This window comes from Lagopus muta, chromosome 1 (assembly GCF_023343835.1).
Source record: "Lagopus muta isolate bLagMut1 chromosome 1, bLagMut1 primary, whole genome shotgun sequence".
Classification (NCBI taxonomy): domain Eukaryota; kingdom Metazoa; phylum Chordata; class Aves; order Galliformes; family Phasianidae; genus Lagopus; species Lagopus muta.
In genome coordinates this window covers 62,359,346-62,382,604 of record NC_064433.1, presented here as the reverse complement: position 1 = coordinate 62,382,604, position 23,259 = coordinate 62,359,346, and the positions used below count along the sequence as shown (strand labels likewise).

Here is a 23,259-nt window from a genome sequence, read left to right as displayed (position 1 = left end):
CTCCTCCAGCTAACAGACCCCACTGCAACACGCAGAAGCCCTGGCTTGCTCATTCAGTTTCAGATACATCAATAGCTAATACAGACAAGAATACCAACCAAGGAGCTGTGTTCACAACCTAAGCCATGCAAGCTGGCTTTGAGTGAACTGGCATTGAGCTGAAGCACCCTTGCTGCCTGCTGACCATATGGACATTCCTGCTACATGCTACATGAACAATGCTCCCTGCACACCCTTGAGCAGAGGGTGCAAGGATCTCTTAAAACCCTGCAGCTGTCCAAAATGCTTATTTACTTAAAAACATCATCTTTTAAGCATCCCAGGTGTTAGGCAAAAGAACAAGCAGATGAAAACATCAATAGTTTTGTTCTGTCAAGGAGAGTTTTTATTGTTTTATTTCTAACACATAATTTATATTGTAAATATAACCTGGGTGAGAAACAGAAAAAGTGTTTTCATCACGAAGGGGACTGTAATTCCCAATTAAACAATGCCTAATAAGTGTTGGTATTGTTCAGCCACAGAGGAGGCCACCACTAACATCACACCGCATGCAGGCTCCCAACACTCCTGTTTGTTTCTAAAGCGATCAGGTCACACCACTCAGTTCCCCTCAATTTATTTAAATCTGTTACTTTATTTCAAGTGCTAATTATCTCTCACAACAAACAGAGCCTTGTCAGCTGCAATTACTGGCATTACAATAGATTATCAACAGAAAAGTGTGTCTTGAAGCAAAATGTGTTGCCTTGGTTACCAACCCAAAATGCTCCTGGATTGCATCTGTAGCCACAGTTTCCCAATTATACCTGAAATATTTCATGAGCAAGGCCCCTCTTTTCCTTGTATATTAGTGCAGCCCATCATGAGCCAAATGATTTTGGGATTTAAATTAATGGAAGGTGCAGTGTGGAGCTGGCGGTGGGTACTTAAAGGCAAAAGAGAGGGCTTACACTTCACGTGAACGGAGGGATGCATTTTGCTCTTGGAGTTGGCATATAAAGGAATAATTCCACTGTCTTCAGCAGCGATATGCCTGACTTGTAAATGGGAATAGGCTCTTGTCCAGCAAACCAAAGCAGGTGTGTTTAATAAGGATGTTCTCCTTTCCACCAAGCACTTTGACGCGTACGAAGAGCTGGCACGAGGTAGGGAGCTTTGGACTGGATGTAAATGCAGTTTTCAGGATGGCTGTGAGAGCGAGATTTGATTTGATTTGGCAGAAGGATAAATGTCAGCTGTGAAGGAAAGACGAGCTCCAAGTTCAGGCAAGAAGTTGGTTGGTTGGGTACGTCTCTCCTCCTGTGTCACACAACAAAAAGCTAAATGCCTCTGACTGCCTAAGAAATATCTGCTTGTCTTTCATTCCATGTACGATTGCTTAAAATAGGAGGGAATCAGAGCCAGTGGAGATACAATGCTTGAAACTTAGTGACCTTGTCAGCTGAATGAGGGGGTGCTGAACAGAGGGACGCGTCACTCTCTAAAGAAGACAGAAGACTGGGATACCTCAGTAGATTTTGCATGAAATATGCAACTAACACAATCTGCAGTCCTATTTGAACCCTGCTTTTGACTCAAGCTTTTATAAGCAATTTTCTCCTTGCAAGTTTTCCAAACATCTCACAGTCTGTCTTTGTGCACCCAGAGAAGCGATCTTAATCTTGAAATAGCTGACCAGCTTGCTCGCTAAGTCTGATCATGCTTAAGCCTAAGATCTCCAAGCAATATTTTTGTACATTTGCTTATCTCTGAGGAGTCTGAAATTTTTGCCTTTCCCAGTCTTCTTATGAGAGCTGAGCCACCACGTAGAAGAGAATCAGCAATGGTTTGGCCAGAGAGAAGGAGGGAGACTATAGCCAGGTTTGTGGTCAGAGCATTTGGCTCGAAAGATGGAGTCCTGAGTTCCAGTCACAGCCCCTCCTGTATTTTATCTGTGTAGAATCCATGTAATGTAAAATACATCAAGTTCTAAGAGCTTGCACTGGGACCCAACACTCTCCCTCTCAGAGGAAAGTTCTAAATAATAATCTGAAGAGCCACAGTCCCTGTTGCTCATACACACTCCCTCTCCTCTCTCTCTGGCCCAATTAGTACTGAAGTTCTTCGGCTTTTGAGGAGAGGATAGGAGTGAAGGCTGCCCACCTTCACACAGGGCTGTGCTAGGGCACAGCTGCATGAGCACACCTGTATGTAGCCTGGTGGTTAAGGTCAGGCATGTGGATCTTAGCACCTGAAGCTGAGAAAAGGCTCATGACTGTATGTGCTTGATCTTGAATGCTGTAGCATCACCAAACCCACAGTGCTGGGTTTTGTGATGTGAAATTGCACTCCTCTGAGGGTTGGATCCAAAATCGATCAGACACGCCTACAGAAACTTGACAATTACTGAGCTGGAGAGAGGAAGTCCTACAAGGGCTACAAAAGCAGAGTGAAGGTCTGGGAACTGAGCACAGACCTGTACAGCCAATGCCCAGCTTGGGCACATCATCAGAAGAACATCATTGCCAGTAGTATAATAAGGTGCTCTCCCAGCACACGTTTCTTCAGGTTAGGCAGGAAATGAAGGGTACTTCCATGCAGCTTCTTCAGAGGTAAGCTTGGACTGTTTCAAAAATTAATTCATTAATTCTAAAAAAAATGGAAGTTTGAATAAAAAGTAGGTTGTAAGGTGAAGCAGCTAGTGCTGAGCGGGAGAGCTTAAGAGAAATGGCAACACAGAGAGGTTTGGGCACACAGAGAAGTATAAATTCACGGTTAGCTTGTCATGCTCCTGCTACAATCAGATTCTGTCTGTTTTCTCCTAACTTGGGCTTTCTTGCTGTCTTTGATAACACTCCCACTGATATCGTGAATAGACAGTTGGGAAGTTATACAAGTAAATTTCTATCAGTCCTTGATATTTGATATGCTTGGTAGTGCTCAGCAGCTAGGAGGAGACCCGCTGCCCTCTGCGTGGTTTGCAAGGCTGCTCACGGATGAAGCGGGCAGAAGCAGGTTTGTGCCATTGTTTAGATGTGGTATTTGAGTGGCCTCTAATGCATTTTGTCTGCATGCAGCCAGCACTGGAATACCTCTAAAAGGCTCCCCTACTGGACAGCAACAGGTTTTGACAACTGCCATTGCTTGAAGGAAAAGTAAATGTGTGATTTAGACCACTGTTATGGAGTTGGTTTTTTTTTTTTTTCCGCAAAGACAGTTGTCACACTGCAAAAATGTGAAGCTGCATACAATAGGAAGCTGAATGTAAAACAAATGACATCCCTATTATTTAAAAATGCATCTATGGCTTTTTACCAATTCAGCATTGCCAAATCACAGAGAAGATCAAAAACTGCGAACAACTTAGCATGTCTGTAACAAACATCTGTTCCAGTTGAGGCTATGTTACCGCAATTTTTTATTAAGAAATAGAACTGTATTAAGAAAGATGTATTGTGTTTTGTTTTCCTTAGAGGTGTGTGGCTCTGAAACTGCATTTTTTTTGTTTTCCATAAAACTGAATTTTGAAGTTTTAACAAGAAATAGGGGTCAGTTTCCTCAGGCAAGTTGAACAAATCATTTCTGATGATGTATTTAGGAGCAGTGCTGTGATCTTCTTGTAATCATACACTCAGCACCAAGAATGAGGTGTGCAAATCAGTCTGCTGTGCACCTTTGAAATAAATGGATAAATAAGCCCAAATGCATTGGAAAAAAATGATTCCAGAACAGGTTTTGTTTTCTGTGGACAGAATGAACCACCAGAAAAGTAAAAATATCTCTGCTGTAATTGAAAATTTTGCTGTCATAGACTAAAATTAACAACACAACTCTGAGCAAGCACAGAACAAAGGAAGCTACTCTGTCCCAAAGACTTTCCAATAAGAAAATTGCAATTACAAATACCAGGTCCCCCAATTTTTTTGTTTTATGGCTCTTACTCTGAAAATGCTTTAATTTTGATCTTTATTTGCAATATTTGCTCCTGAATTCCTTGCAAGCACCAAACTCCTCAGGCCAGCTAGAGGATCAGGACGGGGCCCTTGCTCTGTTTTTGTATCAAATGTGTTTGTTTCTCAGATGGGGAGCTCCTCCAGAATAGCAACAAATAATGATAGTGTGACTACTTGAAAGCCACATGGAGGGAGAGAAAAAGGGAAGGAAGGGATGCTATTCACTTCAGCCGTACAAATAAAGCAAGAGGTTTCTTTCTACAGGCATGTGTGGGAAGGGCAACAACAGAGCAATTACATGGTGGGTGGGAAAGAGGATTTTGTCACTTTTGGCAGGGCTGACAGACAGAAATAAACTGCTTCTAGGGGGATAGTAGGGTAAGAACTTGCACATCAAGAACAGAAGCAGAATTAAAATGGTCTCTTAGGGGGATTTATTGAGGGTTTCTTTTTTGTTTGTTTGTTTGTTTTAAGTGCCTAAGGCCCCTACTTTTTCACTGTGTGCATGCCAAGAATCAGGAGTGAGGAGAGAAAGTAAACAAGTTACAGCCAAACTAGTAAGAAAGAGTTTAACTGCAAGAATGAGACTGCAACCCCTGTGCAGCTGTTCCTGATGTGGGGGAATGGTACACTCAGTGTGTAGGGCCTGGAAGGGAGAGTGTCATGTTCAAGGAGACAGCATGGAAAAGCTCTCTGTTTTTAATGAAGGAAAATAAATTGAGAACTTTTCAAACCAATATCAAAGTCCCTTTCCTCTTTTCTTTTTTTTTTTGTACATTAAAAAAAATGCTATTACTGGTCATGGTGTCTAGAGGGGTGTAATACTACCTTTGGGCACATGAAACACCATCATGATGAGGTAGTAAACTCTGTGAATTAGTCAGAATGTTGAAGTACGGCATTTGAATTCCCTCTACCTGTGACAGACTTTCTTCAGCAGATGCGACTGTACTATTCTCACTTCTTGATTCCCCTCTCATTCAGTATTACCCATGAGGGCAGAAGGCAAAATTTGTTCCAGGTCAGCTGGAAGAGAAGACCACAACATACCTGTTCTGTAGCTACAGCTGTAAGTGCTGTTGGTCTTTTGTGGGAAGCAGTCATATTAATATAGGTTACAGGAAAAACTGATTGCTCATAGACACATTCTGCTCATGGAGATGGTTTTGCCTGTTTTTCATTTATTTATGTTGAAAAAGAAAACAACCAGAAATGTCTACTAGCACAGGTTGACACAGAGAATTGCAATACAATCATTCTGAATTGGCAATAGCAGATTGATGTAAAAGGCATGTAAGAAATAATATAGAATAAGTATGGGAACATGTTTACACGTAGTTCATTCTGCCCATCTCTCTACCTTATGCCCATCTCAGAAGGAACTCCCTGACACAGTGAATCCTTCTTTCTCTTTCTCCTTTCCAGAAGAAGTGATGAAGGGGACATCTGTCTTCTCTTCCAATGCTGAATGCTGCAAAGGGCTGGGAAGCAGAATTTTCCTTGGTATATAAAAGTATATTGCTATTCCATGGACACTAGGTTTCAGCCAAGATGCCCACAGTCAAACTTGAGTGGATCACCATTTAGTGGTGCCAAGACTACACAACTAATGATACTCTTTTGGTCCAACAATGCTTTTAAGAGCAGGCTGTGCTGCATGGAGTGCACAGCAGCTAAAAGAGAATCAGCCTGTCTTCAGCAAGACAGCCCAGAGATTTTTTAGATGGCAGATGATTGGTGATGTCACATAAAATTGACAGCTCCTCAGAAAAAAGGATAAAGTTTGACTTAATGAGTGCTATGGGTGGGTGTATAAGCAAAGACTTTTCTAACAATTATCATTACCTGAGAAAGGCAATTTTGAGCTGAATTGACATTCCAGTAATTAAGGGCCAATGTAGAAAATCTTGGTCATTATAACTATTTAAATTTTCAAATTGCTTAGTTTAGAATTGCTTATGGTTGAACTGCTACTGACAGCTCCATCACTTTCTATTCTCAGCCAGCTTGATTGGCAAAATGATGAGGTCTGTACCACATATCACAACTGCATGCTGGCACCAAAAATCACTACCGGGAGCAGAACAACAAGTATCAACAGTGGTCAGATGAAATCACAATGAATCAGAATTTATATTCAATTCCTGATAGTGTATGTGCATGTAAAGAGAGCCTCTGGGTACTGGTCTCGAAAACACTGGTGGACGGTGTTGCATCACTGTATTTAAATTTACTTTACTGTGGCACGTTTTATATCCAATCAGTTGAAATCCCTTCTTATGCTGGACTAAGAGAACACTTAATTGTTGTTTGTGGCTAACACTTTTCCTCCGTGTTATCTTGTTTGTGTGGAACGATTTTCAGATGGCTAGTGCTATTTTGTGGCAATATAAACTTTTTGTCAGTGAGATAGATAGAAGAAACATCTGGAGGAGTTCACATTATGTATTGAAGTAACTTTCCTAATTTTGAAAGTTATTTTAATTCCCTTGTCATACCGAAGTCAAAAAGACTGGGAGAGAGATACCATATTTTTATTTTAACAATTTAGAAGACTTGGTGCATTATTGTGCAAAAATGAAGGCACTGGATCTCTTCTAGCTTTAGCATGTTGGCCTCTTTTTTCCCCCTGTAAAAATGTATTAACTTATCATGTACTTTGTTCTACTGTCTTAGAGGCAGATTTTTTTTTAGTCCCTCTTCCTCTGTACTGTCACTTTTGATTCACAGTTGCTAAGCATTGCAAAAGCTCACCAGAGGGACACTCTCATAGTGTGATTTGCAAACTTTGAAATAACACCCACCAGCAGAAGCACCATATGCTACGAAGTTGCACAATAAACTGACAGCAGTATTTCATTTATAATTTGAATTTCCAAAAATGTCAGCATTTTTCACATCAACAAATGCTCTCTGCTTGCAGCTTATGACTCTGTCCTCTGAGTGGACATTAAATTCTGTTAATTCTTCTTAAATTTCTCCAGACGTTATTAATCACTGCCACATGAAAATCAATTTATTTTTACTGTGATAACTCGGGGTATTAAGACAAAATGCATCTATGAGTTATGTGAACATGTAGCTACGTCACTGGGTTAACATTCTACACAAATGTTGGTGCAGTTTATGGCATGTGGACTCTGTGGCTCTCTGTAACACTGATGATCCAGTGCACACTTTTTGATAATAAAATAAAGTACCATGGAATATTTTTTTAATCAATCATAGGCAAACTTCATATAAAACACAAGCTGTTCCCTTTGTGGTTAATTTTCATCCAGCTGCACTTAAGTACAACAGAGCCAGCAGAGAAAACTACTTGGCAACACTTCCTAATTAGGGGACGTTAATTACAGCTAAATACTATACAATTTCTATGTTATAAGAGTTCATCTAAATCAATGTTATTATGGTACTAAAGGAATTAATAATGATTTCATACTTGGAGGCTGTTGCCAAACTACCCATTAGTTCAGAGTTTAAAATGACTTTACAATGAAATCTCTAAATCTGCGTTACATAAAACACTGGAATATTCACAGACAATCACACATGGCACTTCTATTATGTATTAATAACTGTGCCTGATGGCATCCCTTTTTCATGCTGGAGTGTTGATGGGAAGGGTGAGAGAGAGAGAGGAGAAGGCCCCGGGAGGGAAGGCATATATCCTTACAAACTGTGAAAGTGAGATTTCTCTCTGAGAATGGAGGTCGTTGACTGGCAGATTTGATGCCGACTTCAGGGAGGACACCAACACATCCACTACAAAAACACAGATAATTTTGTGCATGAGTAGTTCAAATTCCAATGCTGGAATATCATTAGTTGGGATCTGCAGGCTGTGCAGTGGGACTGCAGTGCCTAAATCCACTGAGGCATGTGGCTCCCATGCCCCCATTCCTGACACACCCCTCTCTGCATTTAGGATGAAGAACTCATGATTGATCTGACACAAGCAAGTCCCCTCCTTCGGGGGAGACAGTTTTGTTTCAAATGTAACACGGTGATTGTATCACTCTTTTTGCATCTTCCATTTCTTGCAGCATCTGCCTTGTTGAAATTATGATTTAGCATTTCTAAATCAATGCAAATTAGAAAAAAGGAGGACCAGAAGGCTACTATGCAGATGGAGAATTTCTCTCAGGTTAGTTCTTATTAAATAGGGAACCACAAGTGCCCATTGCTGTCAGAGCAGCCACTGCTCAGCAACCTCGTCAGTAAAACTGGAAGAGAGATCAAGCGCAGATGAGATGCGCAGAGCAAACTAACACCTGGTCTGCACAGGGCCCTGGAAGCTCCTGAGCTACAAGCCTGCAGGGGCTCAGCACAGACTTCACAAGGAGGACGCTTAAATGGCTTAAAATCTTCTTTGTGCTTTCTCATTTTACGACAGCTCTAGTCCATACACTTTCCCTTAGCACAATTTGTACAGCTTGCAGTGCTCTCTTGGTGCTGCAAGAGCTCACTGGACTTATCCCTACCCAGAGTTACTGCCACCCTGGAAAGCACTCAGCTGTACACTTATTTTCCAGTGCCGTGGGGAATGTCCCCATTACTATGTAGCTCTTTTTTTATTTCATCCTGCCCCTTTTATTCAATGTGATGGAGGAGATATGATGTGCACAGACACCCACATTCTGGCTGTCTGCTTTACAACATCATTGGTTTATTTATTTCTGAAAAAAACACGCAGAGAAAGATTAGTGTTGTTGCAGGGAAAAACTGCTCAATTCACATAATTTAAGGTAAATCAGGATCAAAGAAGTTTATTGATTTATTAATGGCATGTAATTAACTGGCAATCAGTGATCGATACATCCAACATCTTTATCAAGCATAAGAGAGAAACCAAAATATGAGACACTTACAAAAGTAAACATAAATTCAAGAAAAGCCTTCCATAAGAATCATAGAATCACAGAACCATATAATAGCCCAGGATGGCAGAGATCCACAAGGATCATCAAACCCAACACCTGGCTCTGCAAAGGACCACCCGAAGTCCAAAGCCTGTGTGTGAGAGTGGTGTCCCAGCATCCCTTGAACTCTGGCACTTGGGGCTGTGCCCACTGCCCTGGGCAGCCCGTTCCATGCCCACCGCCCTGTGCTGCAGACCCTGTTCCTGACCCCCAGCTGCCCTCCCCTGATGCAGCTCCATGCCGTTCCCTTGGGCCCTGTCGCTGTCACACAGAGCAGAGCTCAGCGCTGCCTCTCCACTCCCTCACAGGGAGTCAGCAGCTCCTCCTTCAGAGTTTTGACACCACCCCCCTCCTCTCACATCCACATGGTGATGTGCCCCCTGAGGGTGAGGAGGCACCCTGAGGCAGTCACCCTCCCCTCCCGTGTGCACTGTAAACCACATCATCAGTACACTTGTGACATCCAGTGAGGAGAAGGCAGCACCAACCCTGAGGGAGCTGAGCACGAAGCATGGAATCTGTCTTTGCCTGTTACTCATTTTTAGGCACATTTTCGGGCTGGCACCTTCTTTTCTTCACAAGTGTCTTCGTAGGACCCTGGATACTCCTTAATCTACTTAGTGGTCATCTTCTTCCTCTTCAGGCTTATAAAGATTTAGGCAAATAGTTTGGGGTACCCCACTTACACACAGCATTTACACTCACAATCCTCTCCATTGGTTGTTGTTATCCCAGCCACTTTGCCAAGAGGAGGCTGTGTGAATCCCTGCACAAGGGTGGAAGAACCTCACAGGAGTTTAAAGACCAGCGAAGGAAAAGCAAAGACATGCAGGGTATCACAAGACAGCCCCTGAGCTGCTGGCTTTGAAGAGCCAACCTCCAACCAAGTTCTTAAAGTTGTTTTCCTACACAGCCCCAGGATGGAGAAGGATCAGTATAGAGATGCAAAATTAACCCTTTCTGAGAAGTCAGACATGGAAACATTGCTCTGGAGGAGACGTTTTAGATTGAATCAGGTATTCACAGTCACCTAATGATAGGCAACACTAAGAGAGCTATAAGCGTTTTCCTTGAATAAACACCCATGTAGAATATATTTTTAAAAGCTTTATTACAGTTGTGGACACAAGCAGGAACAATGGCATAGGCTTCTTGACTTGAGGTCTACCTGTTGCTGGAGAAAAAACTGCAAATATCTAACCAGCCAGCCTTGCTGGATGTGTGTACATGGCACGCTGCTATGGGAAGTCCTCATGCCATCCCAGAAAAATGAAAAGCACAAGACCAAATGCCTGAAGGCAGGCCCAAAGGAGGAACATGGAAGACAGCAAGGCATCATATAACCACATATCTGTGGCTCAGTATCATTGGCCTCGGGGAGGATTAACTATCCTTCTTGGATATCCAAGCTTTCACTTTCAGGTTGGATATCAGGGAAAAGTTCTTCACTGAGAGAGTGGTTGGGCATTGACACAGGCTTCTGAGGGAAGTGACCGTGGCACTGAGCTTGTGAAGTCCAAGAAGTGCCTGGACAGTACTCTCAGTAATGTGGTCTGATTTTTGGGTGTTCCTGCAGGGAATGGCCATAAACTTGAGCGTAGGAAGTTCTGCACCAATATGCGAAGTAATTTCCTCACAGTAAGGGTGACAGAGCATTGGAACAGGCTGCCCAGGGAGATTGTGGATTCTCCTTCTCTGGAGATGTTCAAGACCCGCCTGGATGCCTACCTGTGCAGCCAGCTGCAGGGGGCCTGCTTTGCAGGGGGGTTCGACTTGATGACCTCCAGAGATCCCTTCCAACAGTGAAGCAGGAGTTCACAGGAGTAGATGATCCTTATGGGTCCCTTCCAACATTTGTATTGTATGTTTTTATGATTCACCTACTTTCACTGCTGCCATTCTTTACACTGAGTACAGTGCTTGCAAACTAAAATATTTTGCCTTTCAATTCTAGATGAATTCACTTTCTATTTAAGATAACATATCCATATTAATACTAACATGATATTTTAGTAAAACTTCTAGTAACATCTGCATTAGAAGTACACTAAGTTCTGCATCATTTATGCATGGAGTGAAAGTTTGACTTGCAACAGATTGCTATTTTGATAGGAATACCTTCCACTAAAGAACCAGTCTTCAGGTTATTTTTCAAGTGCTAGTCCAAATCTATGTTATAAAATGTTTATATGTGCACTTCAGAGCATAGTTATAGTATAGCTGTAAAAGGAAAAAAACCAAACCACCCCACAACTGGTGTCTTTTTGCATACTTAAAGTGTCAGAAGCAATTTGCTGTTCTGTCACCCTCAGGCTGTGCAAAGCTAACCCTCACAAGCAGTTGCACGCTGCTAAGTGCACATATACTCACCAGCACAAGCCCCACTGCTTGCCTCCACACCTCACGCAGTCACAGGCTGTCCCCAGAACCTCAGAGCGAAGCAGAGTGGTGCTTTCACCTTAAGGATGTGAAAGGAGATGTTCCTGTGACAATAAAAGCACTCCTAAGTGCACCACCAATCACAAATCATTTTCAAAATTGCTCCTGGCTTTTTAATTTCTTTCATTTGTAGAATTTATAGCACAGTGACATGCTGGAATATTTATTCCATGGTCTGCCCATCATGTGGTGCACCACTGGCACGACACCAGGCTTCAGCCTATATTAATCTATACCTCTGTAATGATCATTTGTGTTTCTTAATAAATGACTGATAATTGTGTGTGTAACTCTGGAAGTGATTAAAACTATCATCAGTATAGGGTGCAGACTGTTTCAGCCTTTTTTTTTTTTTTCATGGATATTTGCCATTCTTCCTTTTTAGTATTGTTATCACTGAAACAAAAAGCTTCCTGTTTGAAAATTATTTATGGAGCGTTGCAGAGCTTTATAAGATTTTCATACAGTGCTCTTTGAGCTGATATCCTTTTGGGTTAGTGTGTACTCTCAATTTCAGCTCATGGATGAGAACAACTTTCTTTTCATAGTTCTCAGCTCAAGAAATGTCTGTGAGTATTGCATCTTTTGATGTGCTCCATCGTGTTGGCTTTTGGGGAAGGCTGTGCAAAATCACAGAAGCTGGAGATGGAGCATCCAGACCATCCAGTGTCTGTGACCCTGTAAAGTCCTGTGCCTTCTGAACAGTTATCTCATCTTCAGCCAAGTCCCAGCTGAGGGGCTTCTGCTGCTTCCACAGTGCGCTGCCCAACAGCCTCACCTAACCACTTATAGAACCATTCTTTGGTACTCACCTCCAATTTTCCACTTGTTATTTTTGCCTGGTGCATCTAATAATTTCCCAGTGTTTTGTAGCAAACCATTTTCCTCCACTGTTAGAATTCACATTTAGCTTTTATTATAGATCTCTACCAGTATACTATTTCCTATCTGCATTAATATGACATGTAATGGCACTACTCATGAACCACAACACTTTACAGCAAGTGATGTGCAAAAACAGGGCAAAAAAGCAATCTCTGCCTCAATGAGTTAATTGTTAGGATGAAATAAGCTTACATAATGCACAACAAGCAACAAGGAATATTAGTTTCAAAGCCAAAGCATTTCAAAGTTACAAAATATTAAAGTTGCCCATGCCACTGCATCTCAGCCTCTGTAAATGCCAGTTTCAGTGACATTGTTCTCTGATTTGTTGTTCTTCCAGCCATTCTGAAAGTTAAATTCACAGGCAAGAGATCTGGTCAGTGAGCAATTTCTTTTTGGTCTCAGTATTGCTCCTTTTATGATGAGGCACTTTGTTTCCAATGAGTTCACTCTAGCTCTTCTTGTTTGGATCACCCTGCTGTTGTTCAGCTGCCAGTTCTAAGTTCTCATCTTCTGTGGCATCTTATCCCCATGCCTTTCCTTTTCCTTTCCCTGCTTGCACATGCACTCACTGTTTCCTTTAGTTCCCATTAGCTCTAATCTGCACTGGACTTACTGTGCCAATGTCTTTCTCTCCCTCTGTTCCAACTTTCAGCTGATGTTTGAGTTTCGCTGCATCCATCCTGCACTGTACCTCTTAGCACCTTTCATTGTACAAATGCAGCAGAATGCAAGTGGCGAGGACAGGGGCCAATCTCTCCTTTGCCATGGCTCATGCTCTGAAGTGTTGGAACTCAGCACAGTGAAATTTCCAGGTGTGGGCTGAAAAATCCCATTCCACAATATGTTTTCTTTTTTTTTTTTTTTTCCAGCTTTATTTATTTATTTATGTTTGTTTTTGTTTTTGTTTTGAATAAAGTTCAGCTGAGGAAGATATCTACCTAGGAAATTGTAGTCTATACAACTAGCTTGTCAGTATCACAGCTGAAGCAAAATGGAGCCTGTAACATTTATGATTCTTAGTCTAGCCTCTGCCTATAATACTTGTAGTTCTTAAGAATTCAAAGCTCTACATGTGCTTTGCACGTGCTCTTTGCTACTTTTTCCTCAAAACATATCCTACTGACCAACTGTGGTCTGTTCAAACATGCTAGCAGCAACTGACTCACTCATCTGCCTCACCTGTCATACATGTGTCTAAAAATCTTACCAGCTCTGAGTTTCTGAACATTGTCAGAAAAACCCAGAGCTCTGATGTATTCTAAGGTGTATTCTAAGGTGCTGTGCATTTTTGTTCTGTATTGCACCACTTTTACACCTCACTGAGTTTCAGGAGAGCAATACAGAAGAAAATTAGGCCCCAAATATATATATATATCCATTTGTGTTCTAAAATTATCTAACACACGGCTCTACAGCCCTCTAATGGAGAAAATGGCAGAGCCGTTCAGGAAAATGAAACAGAATTATTGCTTAACAAAGAAATCTGCCCGGTGGATACAACTCTGAAAACACATGTTCATTTAGGAGCAGATGGTTATCTTCCTGCAGAAGTGACTTCCATTTATTAATTTATTAATTTACTCTGAGCAGAAGGTCCTGAGTTTTCAATGAGGTGCAGAGGTGGGCAACAAATGGCACAAGATCAACAGAAGGAGCACAGGTGAAGGCTACTGGAGACCTCAGCCCCGCACCTTGCCCACAGTCTGCTTGGGGCAGTCACTGCCACTGGGACATCTCTCTCAGTATCTCACAGAGACAGGTACACTGAGACAGGACAGAGCTGATATGAGCACAGTGTGTGGCCTTAAATACCTGCAGAACCTCTCTGAACACTTTCTGCAGCACACTAAAACAGCCTGATCTGATTGTAGTCCAATGCAAGGCCTTTCACAAGCAGAGGACTCTCATGCATTGCTAACGTACCTGCTAAAACCCAAGCTGGCTAGGTGAAGATGTTCCAGATTAAGCCTCTGTAAGGACAAGCTGCTCCTACTTGTTGTCACTTCTCATTAGGAAGATTCTGGTTTGCGATCTTCCCTGCCAATTAGTGTATGAGCCCAATACAAGTTTTGAAAGTTGGGATACCGCTCTGCCTTCAGCCTGGCAGGGATAGCCGCTAGGATGTCTTCTACTCCTGTCTCAGCTGCTTCCTCATTAGCTTATGTGTCTGAAAGAAATAGGAGTTGTGGGAATTTGTTTCTGAAACGCTGTAGGAATACGTGGGAACAAGCAGAACTACCCATGCTAGCACAATTTCCAACTGTTTATTTACAGCTTCTTTGGCTTTAGACATGCACAGGCCAGGCCACTTTTCAGATCACAAATTTCAAGGAGCCATCATGAAGCACATTTAGCAGAAGAGAGCTGTGACTGTTTTATGGAATGGCACTGCCATTTTCATGAGTACCTGCTGTCTCCAATGATCAGTGTGGTTTGGCAGCCATGTGGGGAGAAATATGTTTGTGTAGATGTTCCCTGCTCCGCTGTTGTCAAACACTGACACAGCTTGCTTAAAAGGGCTGAAGAAACTAGAAAAAAGTCCCTGGTGCCCAAATCTATAGTTAGAGGGGCATTATTGGATAACATGATCCAAGCAGGCTGCAGGGTTTATTTTTTTTTAAACATTAGAGGACTCATCAACCCTGAAGGGACTGAAGGAGAATGGAGTGGATGAAACTATCTGGATATGCAGCACCGCAGGCTTAAAGCTCCAAGTCCCAGAGCTTGGCACACGCAGTTGCATCTGCTTAATGTCCCTGCTGCTTGTGGGCTTCACCCTGAGAATTGCTGAAGCACCGCACCACATAACATGCCCCCACACTCACATTAGGCTTCTCTGAGCGCTCAGAGGGAATCAACAAAAGTTCCCCTTTTCCTTTACAGTTCGTTCACTTTCCGCCTAATGAAGGTGGAATATAAAATGCTGAAGGAAAAAGCAGCTTTCCCCCTACAGTAGAATTTCCTTTACAGTTATTTTTAATCTGACATCCGTTTTAACATGCACTCACACACTACATTTATTTTAAATTTTTCCCTCCCCTGTGTTTTATTATTTACCTCCTGTTCCGAAGAGATACAAAAGATTACAATTCTGTGAAGCAGTAACAGCGGTGGTGACAATCTCTCTTACTTCTTGCGACTTCTCTTTTTGCCCCACTGTTTTCCCTTTATCTACATCTTCCTGCCACTTGCCTCCCAAAGGCCTTGTTACAGTTGCTACCAGATGGGGCAAAGGCATTTGAATTTTTTGGAATTGGACTGATCTGTGCTAACTAGAACATAAAAACCTTCTTGTTAGAGCCTGGATGGAATAGTTGCTCTTTGTTCTAGCTCCATTCAGGCCCTTCAGAACATTAAAGCAAGAAGCCGTGTTCTGGGTCAGACAACGCCTGTGCTGTGAGGAAAGACCAAGACCCCACTGAAGCTGCAGAAAGCAGAAAAAAACCTGACAGTCAGAGCTCTGACATGACTCTGAATGAATGTTTCATTTCCCTTGGAAATGAAGATAACATCCTTAATCAACTTACATGTAATTAAATTAAATGTTGGAGAATATGCATTCTCCAGCTTCCCCTCAGAAGCTGGTTGCTCAGGTCTGATGTTGAGGGGCAAAAAAATATTCTCAATGGATTAGCAGTTATCACTACAGGCAAGCAGCTTTAGCACTAACTGGTCCTACAGCCATGCTGGTAACCCCTGAAGCAAGCCACAGAATCATAGAATAGTTTGGGTTAGAAGAGACCTCAAGGATCATTGAGTTCCCTGCCACAGGCAGAGTTGCCAGCTGCTAGATTAACTGCTAGATCAGATTGCCCAGGCCCCATCCAAACAGGGCTTAAGCACCTCCAAGAATGAGTAGCATCCACAACCTCTGTGGGTAACCTGTTTCAGCACCTCATCACTCACTCAGAAAATAAATTTCCCCAGCATCTAATCTAAATCTCTTTTCCTCTTTTTTAAAACTATTCCCCCTTGTCCTATCACTTTCCATCCGTGTAAAAAGTTGATTTCCCTCTTGTTTATAAACTCCCTTTAAATACTGGAAGGCCATAGGCCCCACAGTCTTCTCTTCTCCAGGCTGAACAAGTCCAGTTCCTTCATCCTGTCTTTATAGGAGAAGTGTTCTAGCACTTAAATCCTTTTCATAGCCCTCCTCTGGGCCCTCTTCAAAAATTCTACATCTTTCCTGTGCCAGGGGCCCCAGACTTGGATGCCTGCTGGACTCCAACTGGGTCCTCACTAATGCAGAATAGAGGGGTACAGTCCCTTGCTTCTCCCTGCTGGCCTCCCTCCTCTTCTGATGGAACCCAGGATACCGCTGGCCTTCTGGGCTGCAAGCGTATCCTGTTGGCTCATGTGAAGTTTTTCATCAACCAGGAACCCTGAGTCCTTTTTAGCAACGCTACTTTCAAGGAGTTCTCCCAGTCTGTACAATGTCTGGGATTGCCTCAAGTGCAAAACCTTGCACTTGGCTTTGTTGAACCTCATTAGGCTCACAAGGGTCCACCTTTCGAGTTTATCAAAGTCCCTCTAGGTGGCATCCCTTCCTTCTGCTGTACCAACTGCTCTGCCTTGGTCAGCAAGACCCCGGGGCTTTCTTGTGAGGCCAGCCAGCTAGAAAGTGTGCCTTGTCAGATACGACCTGTAGTGCATCTGCTCTCTGGGCTAAAATGGCAATGGGAATCCCTATACTGAAGGATCACCAGCCCAGCCCTGGCATTGGCTTTTGCCAAGACACAGGATTTTCTCTAGTTTGTTTGCTTGCTTGCTGCAAATTAGTAAGTATGTGATAATTTACGTAAGTCTTTGAATACAAACAGATCTCATTGCTACTGGTGAAATGGAAAAATGAGCTTATCAAGTTTTCCTGATTTTCTGGGCAAAACCTCATCCACCAGGGGGGTTTGGTTTTATACAGCACCATATTGTTGAGATACTACATTTATCTTTATTAATTGAACCTCTGAAGCTCCTTTGTCTACTCCTCCCTTAGAGAAAGCAAGACTTACAAAAACAAGTGTAATAAATTCCACAACCACTTCCTCCATTTGCTAACAGTTCCAAGAATTAGCAACCCACAGGATGCTAATCCTAGTGCTCAAACCAGAGCCACTTAAAATCACTAGACTCATCAGGAACGGCTAGAGCATCTTGTTGGCATCCCTTCTTGTATCAGAGTTAAATTTTATTAAAGGATATTAAAACAATTTTGTCATGCTTTCCTTTGTTACTGTAGGTCCTTGCAGAAAGAGTCTGTAACTTGTCTGGATCAGGAGGAAGGATCTCTACAAAATAACTGGCTGGGACCTTATGATCACTTGCTTACTCTTTCCTTTTAGGATGTGAAAGGACTGTCACCTTTTTTGACGCTTCTTTCTTTCCAAGTCTTACTTCTCAATTTACAGTGCAGGCTGTCTAGGATTCTAATAAAAATGGTCAACTGGTAGTTTCAACAATGGTGTCTTCATATACTACAAATAGTTTTATCCTTTGTTGTCCTATTAATAAGAACTAGCCAGATGGACATTTCCGTGTCTTGTTCTCCTGGGTAGGTTACATCTAATTAAATGCAATTCCCTCCCTCTACTCCTACTGCACACTTTATGTATCATCCAGATGTCAGCACTGGTAATTTCAGCAAAAGTGCACCAAGATTTGGATAAAAGTTGCTGTTCCTTTTTTTTTTTTTTTTCCCTTTTTCCCCAGAGGAGGCAGGGAGCCAGTTTCAACTGAGCAAAATAAAATTAAACGTAGATCAGCCTTTTCTGCCTCAGAAGCATGTGCTATTGTGTATAATGTATGTTCTCTGCTTCAGAAAGGAAATGAAAGAATGAACTTATACTACTGATGAAATAAAGCTATCAAAGTATTACTTGCCCCAGCTGATACGTGCACTTTGAATATAATTACTATTTAATATCTTTGTTTCCTGCAAACCAGGGAAAAAAGCTTACCCCTTCTCCCAGTTCCCTCTTCTTGTAAATAAGTTGATACAGGATATTCTAGATTTGCAGTTTCTACTTGACTTTCCTCTTGAATTTATTCACTTATTTGCAAAATGAGGTAGTCAACAAAATGAAGCTATTTAAAATCCTAAATGAATAAGTGTTACAAAAATAATGATTAGTATACTAGACTGACTTCCACAAAACATATGTTATACTCTGAAATTTATTTATCTAAATATAGATGTATTAATACAGATAAACAGGCATAATTGCCTGCTTCTTTTTTAAAGGCCTGAAGCAGAGTGCTAAATCTGAACTTTTTTTGAAGGCTATTCAGCAGTGCTGTGCTGCCCCCTTCCTGGTTACTGATTTCAAGTCCCCATCTCCTTTCATACACTTTGTGCAGCTGTTATGACCAGCTGCAACAACCTAGATAAAGTCTCAATTCCTCTGTGACAATGGGAAATAAATAACAGCCAACGGTCAGCCATGAGGGGAAGAAATGGAAGACTGCAGAGGAAGTGCTGGTCAGGGTTAAAAGCACCATTGCAAGTACAAACTCAAAAGACCACACTGAGAACGTTTCTAGTTCTCCATCAGTGGGGACATATGCTCTGCAATACCAGCCTCCAACTTGAGCTTGGAATGCATGTCAGACCATTCCTTCCAGCTCTAGCTGTCTCATGGGTCAGCACTAGCATGAGCCCCAGTACTCTCTTGCCCTGCTCAGCCTCAGCCTCCCCTCGTCATGCACCTACCAACCCAAGAGCCAAGCTTCACCTCAGTCTGGGGCTCTCAGCACTACCATGAGTGATGTAGGAGTGCCAGGCTGCAGCCCTCACTGCTTCCTAATGGACTTGCACTGTTGCTAGCTGTCTCTTGAATGGGACAAGACAAAGACAGCCAGTCACCCAGTAACGCTTTGCCATCTGCTTATTCCTCAGGCTGTCTAAGATTCTTCAGAAGGCCAAATCTCTCCATGCTGTGTTTCACAGAGCGACTCAGGTGGCTTAGCCAGATAAATAACTGAGTTATTATCTTTATGAAGTCAAGATCTTTTTGTAATAAATGCACCTTGCAGCTTGATTTATAGCAAAATCCTCCTCCTCTTACTTCCCTGATGAGACCTACTTAAGTCAGTGAGACTAGTCGTGATGATAATTAAGATTTTAGTACAACTCCTGTTAGTGAGTAGAATGTAGCTCTGAAGTAATGAATCTACCAGCTCCAGTCTGATATTCAAAAGGTATTGATGATTTAGGTATTATTCTTAATGTCCTCTGAGAAAAGTGCTTTTTCATTAAGGCTGAAACTCTGTATAGGACACAATTCTTATAAATTACAGAAATGCTCTTAGAAGGGAAAAGTTAAAGTTCAGATAGCATAGCGTAGAAACCTGTAAACTGATACTCAACCCCCCCTACATTAAAATGCAAAGATTTGCATGACTGTGTTTAAAAATGACAGGAGACAGGAATGGGAGCTTCTAAGCAAGACAGACTAAAATTTTTAAGAGTGAAATGCCTGAAAATAGCCTCCTGAATGCATAGTTAGGCATCTATATAGAGGCTGCTTGATTTTCAGTTGTTCTGATCACCCAGAGCTCCCATTAGCTTCAGGAGCAACTGTGGATACTCAGCTGTTCCAGAAATCAAGCCACCTTTATTCAAGGGTCTAAATATGGATGTCTGTGCCCAAGTTTGGGGGAAAAAATAAAAAAAATAAAAAATAAAAAAATAAAAAAAAGGTTTTTTTGCTACCAAGATTTTATAAAAGAAAGAAATAACCAAGTTTCATTTTATCAGGTTACACTGCTTGAAACCGAATCAACATAACAATTAATAGTGCAACATATCCTACCAAAGATCTAGTCAGAGGTGAATGGAAAGCTGTTCCAAGATCTGTAGCTCTTAATTAGCAATATGAAACATTCTTTAGATACTTCATTTCTCAGCCTGCAAAGCGCTACCAGGACACCCAAATCTTCTTCATAGTATTTCAGTGTTGCCATTAATAAGCTTTTCAGGCTGGGCTGAGGAAGACTTTGCAAGATTAACTTTGCAAATCTGTAAGTATTAACTATTTAACTGTTTCAGAATTACCATTTTTTTCCACTTTTTGATCAAGTACAACCAGCAGACTTGAACATATTTTTAAATGCTGTAATATATGAAAAAGAGAGAATAACGCCCTTAATTCTATCAAACGCACTCAGTTGTCGGAAGACTTTTGAATGCTGCTTTTTTAAAGGCTTCTTTTATAAAAATAATCCTGAGTTGATTCTGTGTTTAAGCCATTGCCAGGTCGTGTTGAAGTGCATAAGAGCCAGTCACGTGGTGGAAAATCTGCAAGAAAAGAAGAATATTCGTGATGGAGTTATATATGACTGTAAATTTCAAAGTATCATGAAAGTCACAAATTAAAGGCATGTCAGAAGAAGATGATGGATATTTATTTGTGTATGTGTGTGTTCATAAAATATGATGCAGTATGCCTTCATATACTTGTTTATTTGATTTGAACTAAGAGCTCTTGCTGCCTTGCTTGGAAAGAAAAAGAAAAAAGACTTCTGTTGCTTTCAAAAACAGACAAGTAAAAGACAATGATTCTCTCCCATTGTAATCTTGGTTTGATGACTGCAGTATTATTTCTAATATTCAAAGGATTCAAAACTGCTTATGCTTTTATATGGCTCTTCACTGCCTCAGGGCTGAGTGTTTCCCTGTTTTCTGTGTTTCGCTCTTATACATATCTGTTTTTGTGAATATAACAGCTGATACATTTTATCTCACATAGTTTTAGATGACACAGCATAGCAGAGCTTTGGTCATAACTGTGGTCTTTGTGCAATCCCTGGCGGATAAAAAGGTGCCACTGTTAAGAAACCAAAACAAACTATCACATACTCTAGCTGTCATGTAAGAGCCAGCAATGATAGCAGTGGCAAAAAAAATAAGCTCACCATGCTTTGTCATAACAAGAGACATGATTTTAGGTCAAGTGAGAGGCAGAAACAGCCTGGCAGTGAAGCAAGACTGTATTACTCTCACTGCAAGAGGGAACCAGGGGTTTTCAAATGTCATCAATATTCACCTGATATCTTTGAGCTGTTAAGACTTTTCTTATAACATATTAGTACTTCAGTTGCTAGGAAAGATGGGCAAGAGAACAGTTTCATGTTTTTCTCTCATTCAGTCCCCCAGCACAGCAGATATTCTCTCATAGAACAAGAACTATGAAACTGTTTTTTTTTGTTAGAGCTAATATCACCTCATCTCTTGGGCTTAAAGGGAGTAAAGTTAAAGGGAGGGCTTAATGGGAGTAAAGTTGAGCAGCCCTAATGTTTTAGTCCTTCCTATGATACTCTGTCACTTCAACTACGCTGTGTCCTTTGAGTTAGGTCCCCCACTCCAGTGAGACAGGTCACAGGCAAACAGTTCTTCCTACTGGAAACTACACGTTGCCACTGTATCTCATACACTGTTTGTCTGCCAGGAAACATAGTGATCTGCCTGCACAAAAAATGAAATCAATTAGACTTTGTAATAGGCAATTGCTTTTTCTTCCCCGGGAAATAATCAATACATAATAAATTCTCTATCAGCAGTACCATTTGTAGAATGACAGGACTTTTTCTACAATATGGAAATACATTGTAAACAGTTGATGCAAAGGGTCAGTAATGTTTCCTGATGGCTATCTGAAATGGCAGCAGATAGAAATGCAGGGGAGTGCACTGCTGAGTGTTAGCAAAAGACTGCATGTGTACAAATGAAGCTCCTTTGCCTACTGCACTGTGAGTCTGGCCCAGGGAATTGTCAGATGTTTGGGATACCCAAGTCCCAGAGGTCTGTAATGACAGGCCAAATTTAAACTAATACTGTTTTAGAAGTGAACTTGTTAATAATGCATGTTCTATTATCTCTTAAACAACACCAAAAAGCAAATTCTGCAAAAACAGTAAGCCAGTACATTTAGAAAGATAATTGCTTCTCTCTAAAAATCTGAAAACTATTAACAACTAACCTGTTTCTCAATGTCTTCCAACAAACTACTTGCACCAAGGCGAAAGAGCTCTGGTTTCAGCCATTCCACTCCCAGTTCCTCTTTTACCAGCATAAGCCAAGTAATAGCTTCTTTTGCTGTCCGAATGCCACCGGCAGGCTTAAATCCAACCTATATATAAAAAAAAATTGCAATATTTCATTATAGCTCCAAAAGAACAATCAGCATTTGTTGACTTGCTGTCTAAATCTGCCTGTGGTGTATATAAAAAACTCTGTTCTGGTAAATATCTGATTGTAAGCAGTGTTCGGTCTGGACTAGTGCTGCAAGTCATCCATCAGGCCTCAGTCTTCACACTGAAAGACAAATTTTTTGTTGTGAGTGAAAGCAAGTGAGGGAGCAATACTTTTATACTTGTGCACTTTCTCAGGAGCTGGGTTTGACTGAAATTTGCCCGCAACACGTTAGGTCAAGAGATTTGGGCAGGACCAGGGCTATCTGCAAATCAGAGAATTATAGAATGGCTTGGGTTGGAAGGGACCTTAAAGCTCATCCAGTTCAACATCCCCATCATGGGCATGATTCTACCCAGCAGCTCAGGCTGCCCAGGGCCTTATTCAACCTGGCCTTGAACACCTCCAGGGATGGGGCACACACAGCTTCTACGGGCAGCATTTGCCAGTGCCTCACCACACTTCCACTGAAAAATTTTCCTCTGACATGTAATCTAAATCTCTCCTCTTTTAGTTTAAAATCATCCCTCCGTCCTATCACTTTCTACCCATGTGAAAAGTTGATTTCCCTCCTGCCTTATGAGCTCCCTTTAAGTACTGGAAAGGTGCAGTGAGGTCTCCCAAGAGCGTTCTCTTCTCCAGGATGAAGAAGACCAGCTCTTTGTAGGAGAGCTGTCTTTGTAGGAGAGGTGCTCCAACCCTCCGACCATTTAGTGGCCCTCCTCAGGACCTGCTCCTAAAATCCCACTTCTTTCTTGAGCTGGGAGCCCCAGACCAGGACACAGTACTTCCAATGTGGCTTCTCAAGGGCAGAGTAGAGGACAATGATCACCTTCCTTGCCCTGCATGACATGCCTCTTTCGACACAGACCAGGATACTGTTGGCCTT

The 23,259-nt window shown here is 41.7% G+C and overlaps 1 protein-coding gene across 2 annotated transcripts in view; it reads right to left on the bottom strand.

Annotated features, from left to right (window-relative positions):
- Positions 1–8,677: 8,677 nt before the first annotated feature.
- DERA (deoxyribose-phosphate aldolase) overlaps positions 8,678–23,259 on the bottom strand; it is a 64,246-nt gene continuing 49,664 nt past the window's right edge. The window contains exons 7-8 of one of the 2 annotated variants that reach the window (XM_048934002.1): positions 22,159–22,308; positions 8,678–20,477 (exon numbers count right to left, since the gene is read on the bottom strand). In XM_048934002.1, coding sequence (XP_048789959.1) covers positions 20,421–20,477; positions 22,159–22,308 — 207 coding nt within the window. In that variant the 3' untranslated portion in view covers positions 8,678–20,420. The remainder of the gene's footprint in view (positions 20,478–22,158; positions 22,309–23,259) is intronic. The other variant, XM_048934001.1, reaches the window with a different exon arrangement.